Below are 13,775 nucleotides of genomic sequence, written 5' to 3' on the forward strand. Positions count from 1 at the left end.
ACCTGTTTAATTTTCTTATCGGTACAGAGTATCTCCACTACCTCTCCATTCAGATTTATAATCTGAAGTTTGTTTTAATTTTACTTCCCTGGATCTGGATTCTCCTACTCTCCCCAGATGAGAAAAAGTCCTTTAAGTCCAAATACTTAATGGCTTACCCTCTGGAAGGTCTGGATAAAATTCTTTGGAACAGCTGTGAGTTATCTGAACACATACCCTTTTGTTTAAATGAAGCACATAAGTGGATTCCAAACCCAAACTGAAAACTAGCAATTTAGATTTTTTCCCATTACTACTATACTTTGATCAGTGGAGATAATCGAGAATTGACAATAGACAGAATCAGAAGATATAACAAAAATGACTCTTTCCCCAGAAAGGGTTGTTTAAAGTACAAGTCTACACAACTAAGTACAACGCTTGTTTCAGTGAACGTTTAATTCCATTACAAAATACTGACACTTTTTTTTACAGAGTGAACACAGAAATTTTCAAGTAAAATGTAATTCTCATCTCAACAAAACACAATTATCTATATCTATATCTATATATATTTATATATATGACATTGTACAAATATATATATATGTATATATATAGTACATATATATAGTACAAATATATATATGTATATATATACATACATATATATACATATATATATACATATATATACATATATATATATATGTATATATAGCTTGGTACAAATAAACACCATATTTGCCCCCAAACTGTATTGTATTGAATCAGATATGTCACATTTGTCAACCATTTGTTCAGTTATTGATTACTGCTTATTTAGGGAACAAGAAATTTAAGTGTCAAATCACATATATTTGTTGTGTGCATACATGTATGCATATACATATAGCATATATGTATCTTCGATCATATGCCAGTGTCAGGTAGGATTGATTTGACTGTTCTCAGTTTCCAGCATTTTTATGAATATTTTTCATTTATCATCATGAATATTCATGTTAATTTTAATTTAGTCCATTTTTTTAATGATATGAAACATAGGCTATAAGAGTGACTATAATTGACCCTTATTCTACAATTTTCTCTTTACCAATTCAAATCCTACTGGTGTTGCAAATTATACTTGTTCACCTTGTCAAACCTCTCCATAACCCAATTGAGAGGAATTCAAATTTGGAAAGGAGAGATTAAAAGACAAAGAACAAAAGTGCACATTAGGGCAAATTACTCAGTCCCTCAGGGATAGGTCAGGGTTCCATTCAATCAGCCTGAGAACGAAGGGAACTAACATTCCTCACCTCTAAACTCTGTTCCTATATTTTGTTTGCGTGAAAAAAGGCATTTATATGCAATAAAATCTATTAACTTGTAACACTTTCATGGGGAGTCAGCTATAAGTTATATCAGCATCCCTCCATCTCTGACCTGAACATCAAATCCCTGTCCAGAGCAGGGTTATTGCTCCTGTGCTCTGGCTTCGTTGTTATAATGGGGCTCCTGTTTTATTTGAACCTTAAAAAAATAATGTACATGGAATATTTCCATTTTATCAGAATGCTTGATATTCAGCATTCTATGTTCTAAAACCCTGTTTTTGTGTTTCCAATCTCATTCAGAATAATGTGCAAAGTATAAATCTTTGGGTAGCTAAAGATAATCAAAGGTTATAAAATGGTTTTCATTTCTCCAGTTCCATGTGTATATCTCCATTTTTAAATTTAAAAGAACCTATCAACTCCTCTGAAACCTAGTGAATAAAAACTAATTAAAACACAATAATCAAATATACAGGTAATTTCCATAGCATGACATTGGAACTTATTTGTATTCAATATATATCTCCATACTGAAAAAAGTGTGGCTCAACTTTCTCTCATGATGAATATAACGCTGTCACCTTTAATGGATATTACTTGCACTAAACTAATTTATAATATGCTATGGTTAAGTTTCTCTTTCCTTTGTTTTATCTTTTTCCTTCTTTCATGCTTTTTCCTTCCTATCTTCCATCCTTTCCTCTTTTTCTTCTTTTCTTCCTTTAATGGTCCTTTTTCCAAAAAGCATGTAAACCGGCTTAAGAGATTAAACTACCAAACACTAAACTAAAAAGCAAATAAAGCCAGTATATAAACTATCAGGCTGTTTAATTGTCTGGGCTTTAGTTTCTTCCACATTCTCTCTAACATTTTTATTACTCTCTTAGTTTTTTTGTTTTGTTTTGTTTTTTGGTTTTTTTTAAAATCCCCTTTCCCATTACCTGCTTAGCAACCAGGTTGAGCTGAATTGGCTCACAAATATGCATCTTATACTTTGAGATTTAATAAGAATGGCACCTTTCTGCTGTTGAGAAAAGTTTAAGCCAATGACTTTAGAAAATTGATTGCCAGCCAGAAAACTAATGGTGCCTCTTAGACAGCAGTTGTGTGAATGAGCATACGTAGGCATATTTTTTTAATTTGCTTTATTTCTCTAGTTCCCATGACTCGTGAAGAGCTTTGGCATCCACTGTCCCCCTGACCTGTTGAAATTTCCTGAGCTACCTCTCAAGCCAAATGCAAATATAACAGAAGAAGCCTTTCTCAGTTTGAACACACAGACTCACATAAAACATATACATGCTGACATGGTATATGTGCATTTTGTTTAACATAAGTTCATCATGCCAGCATGAGACTATAAAAACATGGTGCTCAGTTTTGAAATCCAAATCATTTTCCTTAGCAAAATGGAAACAATCTACCCAAATCTCTGCTGTTTTAGTAGAAGCTTTGACTTCTTACAAATATACCTTCCTGGAGGCTTTTGCGTATTTCAGGGAAGAAGCCACAGCTTTGAATCCCATGTATATAACGACACAGGGAAAAAGGGAGGAAGATTCAAGTATTTCTCTTTTTTTATTGCATTTTATACTACAGGAGCTTCTCCTTAAAAAATATAGCAACTTTGTCATGCCAGACAACAAAATAAATGGGGCTCAAAGCATGGGTGCACTTTCTTGGCAAAATCATTGAAAAGTTTGTGTGTATGGGGTCTCACATTCTTGACTCTTTCAGAACTTTGAAGGCAGTCATTTGTGGCTATTTTGCAAAATAAACATATTGATTTTTTTCTCCATTGGCCATCAGTGAAGGAGGATGAAGAATAAGATGGAGGCAGAAGTGGCAAAGACAGCAGACTACACAGGCAGGTATGGCACCAAATAACAATCAAGCTTGGAAAAAAAATCATGAAGAGACCAAGAGCAGACCCATAACTGAGCAACATAAGCAAACCTTTATAATGCGTTTCACTCAGAATTATTATAAAGTTGTATAACATTCCTCTAAAAGAAGCCTTCTCCCATGCAAGGATTTATGAACATTGCCAATAAGACTCAAAGAAGGAAACAGGCTTCTTGATGGTGTTCTCAATCTCAAACACCTCTGCAAACACCAACAATGCAAGTGATAAAAGCCAGTGATGGTTTGGACTACATCTAAATGAGGAAAACACAATGGAAATGAAGCTCTGGAGGCAGTGATGAACAATGGGTACTTGAGAGGATGATGGAGAGTAACTCTGCCAGTAAAACTCGCTTAGATGAGGTTGTGGAGTCTGAGATCCACAAAGATGCTCTGTGCATCCATATAAATAATAAGATTTGGAAAGTAACAAATGAAAGCACACAAGGCAAGCTAAACAAAAAGCACTCGGTTCCACAGGTGCTATATACAGATGGACATGAAAGCTGAATGGTATGGGAAACTATACCATTGAGGCTGAAGATAAGAAAGGAAGCAAGGGAGATGCAATGTTTTGATCACTTCTTGGCAGAGAGAATCTTGGTTATTACCAACTTGGCAGAAAGGACACACTGCAAGACAGATTGCTCTTGGTTGTTGAAGAATGTTGAAGCAGGATCATTTTGGAAATGCAAAGAGGTGACTATGCTTTGGGAAGAGGCACAAAACAGCAATTTACTGGGCTCTAGGTGAGACTGCATGGAACAGGCTTTCCAAATGGCATCTCCATGCAAACCAGATCAGCTCTTTTCCCAGCTATGTTTTCTGCAAGCCAAACAATATAGGAACTGAAATCTTTGGGTTCAAGAATGATTTTTCCACATATTTTTTTTATCAAATGGTCAACCTGCTGAATTTCTGAAAATGGCTTGAGGAAGAACTGAGCTTCATGACCAATCTGATTTTCACAAGGCATTCACCATATTGATAATGCTCTGTTCCTGGTAATGCCACACTTAAAATGGCAGCATCATGGTTGACTGGGAAAAGAACTAAAGGTAGCAGAGCCACACTTTGGAATTTGCAAATAGTTTATAATAGATGGCACCTTGTGTTGAAAGAAAGGGACTGAGGGAGGAAAAGAAGCCAAGGTGAAGAACCTCAACACATACATTGGAAATCTTGCCAAGAAATCATGATTCTTCTATCATTGAACTTCTTGTTTCTTTGCATTTGATTAAAATGGACCAGATACTTATATTTTCATGAGAAGGGAAACGCTGAAGTGATTGAACAAAGGATATATAATTGTTAGTGTTTGACAACCATGTTAGTTTTTGGCAACAGCACATCAACCTGTGTTAAATTCAAACATTTTCTGGCTTTTAAGGGTTACTGATAACCTAGTATGCATTGGAACCTGATGAATGAATTCCTATTGTTTTCATCATCTCTAACATGTGAACACAATCCACACATAGAGAGGCTTGCTCCTGAACAGAGAATGAAAATTGCTAGGACTAACAGAGGGAAGTAGACTTACAATGAGTAAATATACAAAAGCCCCAAATAATTATAATAGTCACAGCTTGGCAATGAGTTTCCAGACTATGAAATTAGTTTTCTTGTGAAGAATGGAGATTTTACAAGGCTAGTATAAACATGGGGTAATTGGAAAATCAAACTGTTCTTTGTGAGTTATTGTAAGGTCTGGAATAATGGTGATAACATTTATTATTTTAAAAAAACCTCCCTATGAATCACTGTAGTTTGGGGGTTTTAGCAGTACTGTTGCCAAGAATGCTTGCCTTGGAAGTACAACAGTGGGAACTTGAATTGTGAAGCCCAGGTCCCAGCTTACCCCTGACACAATGAGCTCTCCTCCCAGATTCTGTACTTCTGCTTTCACCTTGCTGCAGATATTAAGTTGATGGCAATACAAGGCAATTCGTTGAAGGTAGGCTAATAAATCCTGCTTACATGCTGAATCAGGACACTATAAAACATTAAAAAAAAAGGTCATCTCAATTAGTAAGTACTCTTCAGTTTCTAATACTTGTTATATAAAAGCTGTGAGAAGAAAAGGTTTCACTGTCATATACCTTAATTACAACCATTCAACTTAACTTCTTTATAGTGCATTTTAGGAAGCCCACAGGCAATAGGTTAGAATGGTTAGCTCTACTTTGATAAATTCTATACAAAAAATATTGATGATCTCCCGGAAAGTCTTACTGGGACTTCTGGATACATTTATGAGTATTTTACCAATTATCTTCTAAACTGCTAAGAAAACAATATCTATAGGTTTTTCCCAAGTGGCCCATTCAACGTTCACTACATGCAAAGTTATTTTAACACAGAGAACAAAGCAACAGATGCTAGAAGGAAATCATCCTGTGTGGCAGTCTCTCTGCCATAGTACAAGATAGAGTTTTAATTCAGTTAGTTGGGGGAAAATGCACTTGTTTCTTTTGGCTTTCTAAGACATGTATCATTCACTAAAGGAACTCTATTATACTTCTTGGAATTCCATATTTATCCAAATTTTAGCAACATGATAAACTTCCTTTAAACAAGAGACTCTGAGAAGGATCAAGACCACTGTAAAAGAAAAAGATTTGAGTGAAATGAATTTGAAGCCAATTGAAATAAGCTCATAAGTGTAACAATAAGACCCTTCAAAGGATGCACCAAAGATTTTGAATTCTCAAAAAAATTCTGGTGACCATAGATTTTTAATTCTCTTTGTAACTTAAGTGGGTAGATATCCATCAAATACACACTGAGCAGAGCTGAACACTTCCACAGACATTTACATGATTCCCTAGAGAATTTCTGAAGCTTCAATGCCAATGGCTATCCAGTAATTGAAATATATTTCTATCGCTATCCAAAGTTCAGCTCAAAATTCTCCAGGACAGTCTATTGTTCCGACTCAATCTGGCACTTGCAAAGGACATATAATCACCAGCTCCTTGATGAAACATTGTAAGAAATGAGTACCTACAGCCCAAACCAAAGTATGTTATTTAGAATAAGAGTATGAGACAAAGACTCCAACTAAGTTTCCTTCAAGTTCAAGAAAGGGAATTCTTTCATTAATACTGTGAAGCCAGTCATTTGACATAGCAATTTATCTAATAAATGACAAAGGGGTCTTTTGTATGCATAACACTTACCATTGTGGTATTTTTTTCACTAACTGCATTTATCAAGAAAGAATCCCACAGAGACTGTTTTTAGCTTCCTACAAGTACTTAATACTGTAATATTTATCCTACTCCAGAGACTCATATACTGAAAAGAAATAACTTTAAAATGATATCTCCCTAGAGGGCTGACAAGGCTTTTGATACAAATACCTTGTAGTAAATTAAAATGGAAGTTCTATCTCAATGGAACAGTAATTAAAAATGCAACAGTCCGTAAAAAGTTTATATTGTGTGCATATCTCAAATCTTCATAAAAATATTTTCCGGCAAGATAAAGGCAAGCAATAGATATTTTGAAAATGCTCATTCTATTCTATTATTTAAACTAAAGTATTTAAAACACACATAAAGGCATGATGGGCCAAGAAAAATAACTCTTATACCATGGAAATAGTAGAAATGGGTGCAAAATTTGAGAAAGAAATGCCTCATTCAGATGAAGGATTAGCAAAAATTGCAAGTTGCTCCACAATTGATGATAAGAAGAATACCACAAAGAGAGTGTTACGTTTAACTTCATCTCTTTTTTGTTGTTGTTGTTACATCATAATTAAATAGCATTTTAATATTTTGTCACACTCTCAAAATACATCTTGAATCCTGGGATATTTGTGTGTGTACATGTGTGGTGTGTTTTCCAGATACCAAAACTGTTTGGGGCTATGCTTCATGTTGCATGATTGTTGGAAATAAGTATCCAAAATTACAAAATCAAAAATAAGAATCACAATAAAAAATATTGACCTCAGGGAGCCTAAACATACTGAGAAATAGTTTCAGCCATGAGATTCAGAGTATAATGGAAAGGCCATCCAAACTCCATCCACTCTGACTCCTAAGAAGGAGTCTGTCCAAACACAACCTGGTTTCAGAACCACCCACCAATCTCTGGTCATTCCACTCATTCCAACATTTTGCAAACAATTCCCTGAACATTTGCAGAAAAAATGCAGCATTCTTTCCTGGCTGGTGCATTTCTGTATGTTTGCATGTACGCATGAATATTTTCAAGTAAGTTCGTTGTCTCTCCTCTCTTTTATTTTTTAAAATTAATATTATTATTTATTTATTTATCTTTATTTTGGTTGTGCTGGGTCTTAGTTGCCACACACATGCTCCTTAGTTGAGGCCAGCAGCTCCTTAGTTGTGGCATTTGAACTCTTAGTTGTGGCATGCATGTGGGATCTAGTTCCCTGATCAGGGATCAAACCCATGTCCGCTGCAGTGGAAAGCAGATTCTTAACCACTGCACCACCAGGGTAGTCCCTACCCTCTTTTTTTTTTTTTTTGCGGTACGCGGGCCTCTCACTGTTGTGGCCTTTCCCGTTGTGGAGCACAGGCTCCAGACACGCAGGCTCAGTGGCCATGGCTCATGGGCCCAGCCGCTCTGCAGCATGTGGGATCTTCCCAGACTGGGGCACGAACCCATGTACCCTGCATCAGCAGGCGGACTCTAAACCAATGCACCACCAGGCAAACCCCCTCCCCTCTCTTTTACATGAACTTCCTAGGTTACATATGGAGCTCAACCTATGCTGCAAACTGTAGGAAGCCTGGCAGTTGGCATTGTCCTGAAATTAGCAATTTAATAATGTTACAAATTTCAATTCCTACAAATTTCAGGAAATTCTCAAATTATGATAATATTTAAATGAATTAACTATACTATTGAGTATTCCTCAAAAATGCAAAAGAAAGCAAAAAACATTCCCTCAGATTAGCCATCATATGTATAAAAAAAGTTAAATTGAGACAATCTGTAGGCTTAATTTAAATGTAATACTAATAGTTTAATCATGTGTTTTTCTTTTCAGACTTTGGAAGATGAGTAAATCTAGTATTGACTTGAAGGATTCTAAAATTGAGGATGCTGAAGACAACAAGGATTTAGAGAAACAGTTATATTAAGGAATAAGGGAGAACAATTAGAGTAAGCAACTCAAAAATAACAGGAGGGCCAGGAGGGGAAGATGGCAGAAGAGTAAGATGCGGAGATCACCTTCCTCCCCACAGATACACCAGAAATACATCTACGTGTGGAACAACTCCTACAGAATACCTACTGAATGCTGGCAGAAGACAGGCCTCCCAAAAGGCAAGAAACTCCCCACGTACCTGGGTAGGGCAAAAGAAAAGAGAAAAAACAGAGACAAAGAATGGGGACGGGACCTGCACCAGTGGGAGGGAGCTGTGAAGGAGGAAAGGTTTCCACACACTAGGAAGCCACTTCGCGGGTGGAGACTGCGGGTGGCGGAGGAGGAAAGCTTCGAAGCCGCGGAGGAGAGCACAGCAATAGGGGTGTGGAGGGCAAAGCAGAGAGATTCCCGCCCAGAGGATCGGTGCCGACCAGCACTCACCAGCCCAAGAGGCTTGTCTGCTCACCCTCCGGGCAGGCAGTGCTGGGAGCTGAGGCTCGGGCTTCGGTCGGAGCGCAGGGAGAGGACTGGGGTTGGCTGCGTGAACACAGCCTGCAGGGATTAGTGCACCACGGCTAGCCGGGAGGGAGTCCGGGGAAAAGTCTGCACCTGCCGAAGAGGCAAGAGACTTTTTCTTCCCTCTTTGTTTCCTGGTGCGTGAGGAGAGATGATTAAGAGCACTGCTTAAAGGAGCTCCAGAGATGGGCGCGAGCAGCAGCTAAAAGCGTGGACCACAGAAACGGGCATAAGATGCTAAGGCTGCTGCTGCCACCAGCAAGAAGCCTGTGTGTGAGCACAGGTCACTATCCACACCCCCCTTCCGGAGAGGCTGTGCAGCCCACCACTGCCAGGGTCCCAGGATCCAGGGACAACTTCCCCGGGAGAACGCACAGCACGCCTCAGGCTGGTGCAATGTCAGGCAGGTCTCTGCCGCTGCAGGCTCGCCCCGCACTCCATGCCCCCCTCCCCCCAGCCTGAGTGAGCCAGAGTCCCCGAAGGAGCTGCCCCTTTAACCCCGTCCTGTCTGAGCGAAGAACAGACGCCCACCAGCGACCTACACGCAGAGGTGGGGCCAAATCCAAAGCTGAGCCCCTGGGAGCTGTGAGAACAAAGAAGAGAAAGGGAAATCTCTCTCAGCAGGCTCAGGAGCAGCGGATTAAAGCTCCACAATCAACGTGATGTACCCTGCATCTGTGGAATACATGAATAGACAACGAATCATCCCAAATTGAGGAGGTGGACTTTGAGAGCAAGATTTATTATTTTTCCCCCTTTTCCTCTTTTTGTGAGTGTGTATGTGTTTGCTTCTGTGTGAGACTTTGTCTGTACAGCTTTGCTTCCACCATTTGTCCTAGGGTTCTATCTGTCCGGTTTTTTTTTTTTCTTTTTTAAAAAAATTTCTTTCTTAATAATTATTTTTTTATATAACTTTATTTTTTATCCTACTTTATTTTATTTTGTTTTATCTTCTTTCTTTCTTTCTTTCTTTCTTTCTTTCTTTCTTTCTTTCTTTCTTTCTTTCTTTCTTTCTTTCTTTCTTTCTTTCCTTCCTTCCTTCCTTCCCTCCTTCCTTCCTTCCTCCCTCCCTCCCTCCCTCCCTTCTTTCCTTCCTTCCTTCCTTCCTTCTTTCTTTCTTTCTTTCTTTCTTTCTTTCTTTCTTTCTATCCCTTTTATTCTATGCCGTGTGGATGAAAGGCTCTTGGTGCTCCAGCAAGGAGTCAGTGCTGTGCCTCTGAGGTGGCAGAGCCAACTTCAGGACACTGGTCCACAAGAGACCTCCCAGCTATACATAATATCAAACGGTGAAAATCTCCCAGATATCTACATCTCAACAACAGCACCCAGCTTCACTCAGTGAACATCAAGCTACAGTGCTGGACACTCCATGCCAAACAACTAGCAAGACAGGAACACAACCCCACCCATTAGCAGAGAGGCTGCCTAAATTCATAATAAGTCCACAGACACCCCAAAACACACCACCAGACATGGACCTGCCCACCAGAAAGAGAAGATTCAGCCTCATCCACCAGAACACAGGCACTAGTCCCCTCCACCAGGAAGGCTACACAACCCACTGAACAAAGTTTAGCCACTGGGAACAGACACCAAAAATAATGGGAACTACCAACCTGCAGCCTGCAAAAAGGAGACCCCAAACAAAGTAAGATAAGCAAAATGAGAAGACAGAAAAACACACAGCAGATGAAGGAGCAAGATAAAAACCCACCAGACCTAACAAATGAAGAGGAAATAGAAGGTCTATCTGAAAAAGAATTCAGAATAATGATAGTAAAGATGATCCAAAATCTTGAAAATAGAATAGACAAAATGCAAGAAACATTTAACAAGTACCTAGAACAACTAAAGATGAAACAAACAACGATGAACAACACAATAAATGAAATTAAAAACTCTAGATGGGATCAATAGCAGAATAACTGAGGCAGAAGAACAGATAAGTGACCTGGAAGATAAAATAGTGGAAATAACTACTGCAGAGCAGAATAAAGAAAAAAGAATGAAAAGAACTGAGGACACTCTCAGAGAACTATGGGACAACATTAAATGCACCAACGTTCGAATTATAGGGGTTCCAGAAGAAGAAGAGAAAAAGAAAGGGACTGAGAAAATATTTGAAGAGATTATAGTTGAAAACTTCCCTAATATAGGAAAGGAAATCGTTAATCAAGTCCAGGAAGCACAGAGAGTCCCATACAGGATAAATCCAAGGAGAAACACACCAAGACACATATTAATCAAACTGTCAAAAATTAAATACAAAGAAAATATATTAAAAGCAACAAGGGAAAGACAACAAATAACACACAAGGGAATCCCCATAAGGTTAACAGCTCATCTTTCAGCAGAAACTCTGCAAGCCAGAAGGGACTGGCAGGACATTTTGAATTGATGAAGGAGAAAAACCTACAACCAAGATTACTCTACACATCAAGGATCTCATTCAGATTTGATGGAGAAATTAAAACCTTTACAGACAAGCAAAAGGTGAGAAAGTTCAGCACCACCAAACCAGCTTTACAACAAATGCTAAAGGAATTTCTCTAGGCAAGAAATATGAGAGAAGGAAAAGACCTACCATAACGAACCCAAAACAATTAATAAAATGGGAATAGGTACATACATATCAATAATTACCTTAAATGTAAATGGACTAAATGCTCCCACCAAAAGACACAGATTGGCTGAATGGATACAAAAACAAGACCCATATATATGCTGCCTACAAGAGACCCACTTCAGACCTAGAAACACATACAGACTGAAAGTAAGGGGATGGAAAAAGATATTCCATGAAAATGGAAACCAAAAGAAAGATGGAGTAGCAATTCTCATATAAGACAATATAGACTTTAAATTAAAGACTATTAGAAGGAACAAAGAAGGACACTACATAATGATCAAGGGACCAATCCAAGAAGAATATATAAAAATTGTAAATATTTATGCACCCAACATAGGAGCACCTCAATACATAAGGCAAATACTAACATCCATAAAAGGGGAAATCGACAGTAACATATTCCTAGTAGGGGACTTTAACACCCCACTTTCACCAATGGAAAGATCATCCAAAATGAAAATAAATAAGGAAACACAACCTTAAACAAGATGAACTTAATTGATATTTATAGGACATTCCACCCAAAAACAACAGAATACACATTTTTCTCAAGTGCTCATGGAACATTCTCCAGGATAGATCACATCTTGGGTCACAAGTCTACCCTTGGTATATTTAAGAAAATTGAAATTGTATCAAGTATCTTTTTCCGACTACAACGCTATGAGACTAGATATCAATTACAGGAAAAGATCTGTAAAAAATACAAACAAATGGAGGCTAAACAATACACTACTTAATGATGAAGTGATCACTGAAGAAATCAAAGAGGAAATCAAAAAATACGTAGAAACAAATGACAATGGAGACACAACAACCCAAAACCTATGGGATGCAGCAAAAGCAGTTCTAAGAGGGAAGTTTATAGCAATACAATCCTACCTTAAGACACAGGAAACATCTCGAATAAACAACCTAACCTTGCACCTAAAACAATTAGAGAAAGAAGAACAAAAAAACCCCACAGTTAGCAGAAGGAAAGAAATCATAAAAATCAGATCAGAAATAAATGAAAAAGAAATGAAGGAAATGATAGCAAAGATCAATAAAACTAAAAGCTGGTTCTTTGAGAAGATAAACCAAATTGATAAACCATTAGCCAGACTCATCAAGAAAAAAAGGGAGAAGACTCAAATCAATAGAATTGAAATGAAAAAGGAGAAGTAACAACTGACACTGCAGAAATACAAAAGATCATGATTACTACAAGCAACTCTATGCCAATAAAATGGACAACCTGGAAGAAATGGACAAATTCTTAGAAATGCACAACCTGCCAAGACTGAATCAGGAAGAAATAGAAAATATGAACAGACCAATCACAAGCACTGATATTGAAACTGTGATTAAATATCTTCCAACAAACAAAAACCCATGACCAGATGCCTTCACAGGTGAATTCTATGAAACATTTAGAGAAGAGCTAACACCTATCCTTCTCAAACTCTTCCAAAATATAGCAGAGGGAGGCATACTCCTAAACTCATTCTATGAGGCCACCATCACCCTGATACCAAAACCAGACAAGGATGTCACAAAGAAAGAAAACTACAGGCCAATATCACTGATGAACATAGATGCAAAAATCCTCAACAAAATACTAGCAAACAGAATCCAACAGCACATTAATAGGATCGTACAGCATGATCAAGTGGGGTTTATTCCAGGAATGCAAGGATTCTTCAATATACGCAAATCAATCAACGTGATATACTATATTAACAAATTGAAGGAGAAAAACCATATGATCATCTCATTAGGTGCAGAGAAAGCCTTCAACACTGATTTATGATAAAAACCCTGCAGAAAGTAGGCATAGAGGGAACTTTCCTCATCATAATAAAGGCCATATATGACAAATCCACAGCCACCATCGTCCTCAATGGTGAAAAACTGAAAGCATTTCCACTAAGATCAGGGACAAGACAAGGTTGCCCACTCTCACCACTCTTATTCAACATGGTTTTGGAAGTTTTAGCCTCAGCAATCAGAGAAGAAAAGGAAATAAAAGGAATCCAAATCAGGAAAGAAGAAGTAAAGCTGTCACTGTTTGCAGATGACATGATACTATACATAGAGAATCCTAAAGATGCTACCAGAAAACTACTAGAGCTAATCATTGAATTTAGTAAAGTAGCAGGATACAAAATTAATGCACAGAAATCTCTGGCATTCCTATACACTAATGATGAAAAATCTGAAAGTGAAATCAAGAGAGCACTCCCATTTACCATTGCAACAAAAAGAATAAAATATCTAGGAATAAACCTACCTAAGGAGAAAAAAGAACTGT

The 13,775-nt window shown here is 37.7% G+C and overlaps 1 protein-coding gene across 2 annotated transcripts in view; it reads right to left on the reverse strand.

Moving 5' to 3' along the window:
* Positions 1–13,775, reverse strand: part of CTNNA2 (catenin alpha 2) — a 1,193,101-nt gene that overhangs the window by 38,948 nt on the left and 1,140,378 nt on the right. For both annotated transcript variants that reach the window (XM_030837530.2, XM_030837533.2), the window contains exon 17: positions 5,068–5,202. In XM_030837530.2, coding sequence (XP_030693390.1) covers positions 5,068–5,202 — 135 coding nt within the window. The remainder of the gene's footprint in view (positions 1–5,067; positions 5,203–13,775) is intronic.

This window comes from Globicephala melas, chromosome 12, assembly GCF_963455315.2.
Source record: "Globicephala melas chromosome 12, mGloMel1.2, whole genome shotgun sequence".
Classification (NCBI taxonomy): Eukaryota; Metazoa; Chordata; class Mammalia; order Artiodactyla; family Delphinidae; genus Globicephala; species Globicephala melas.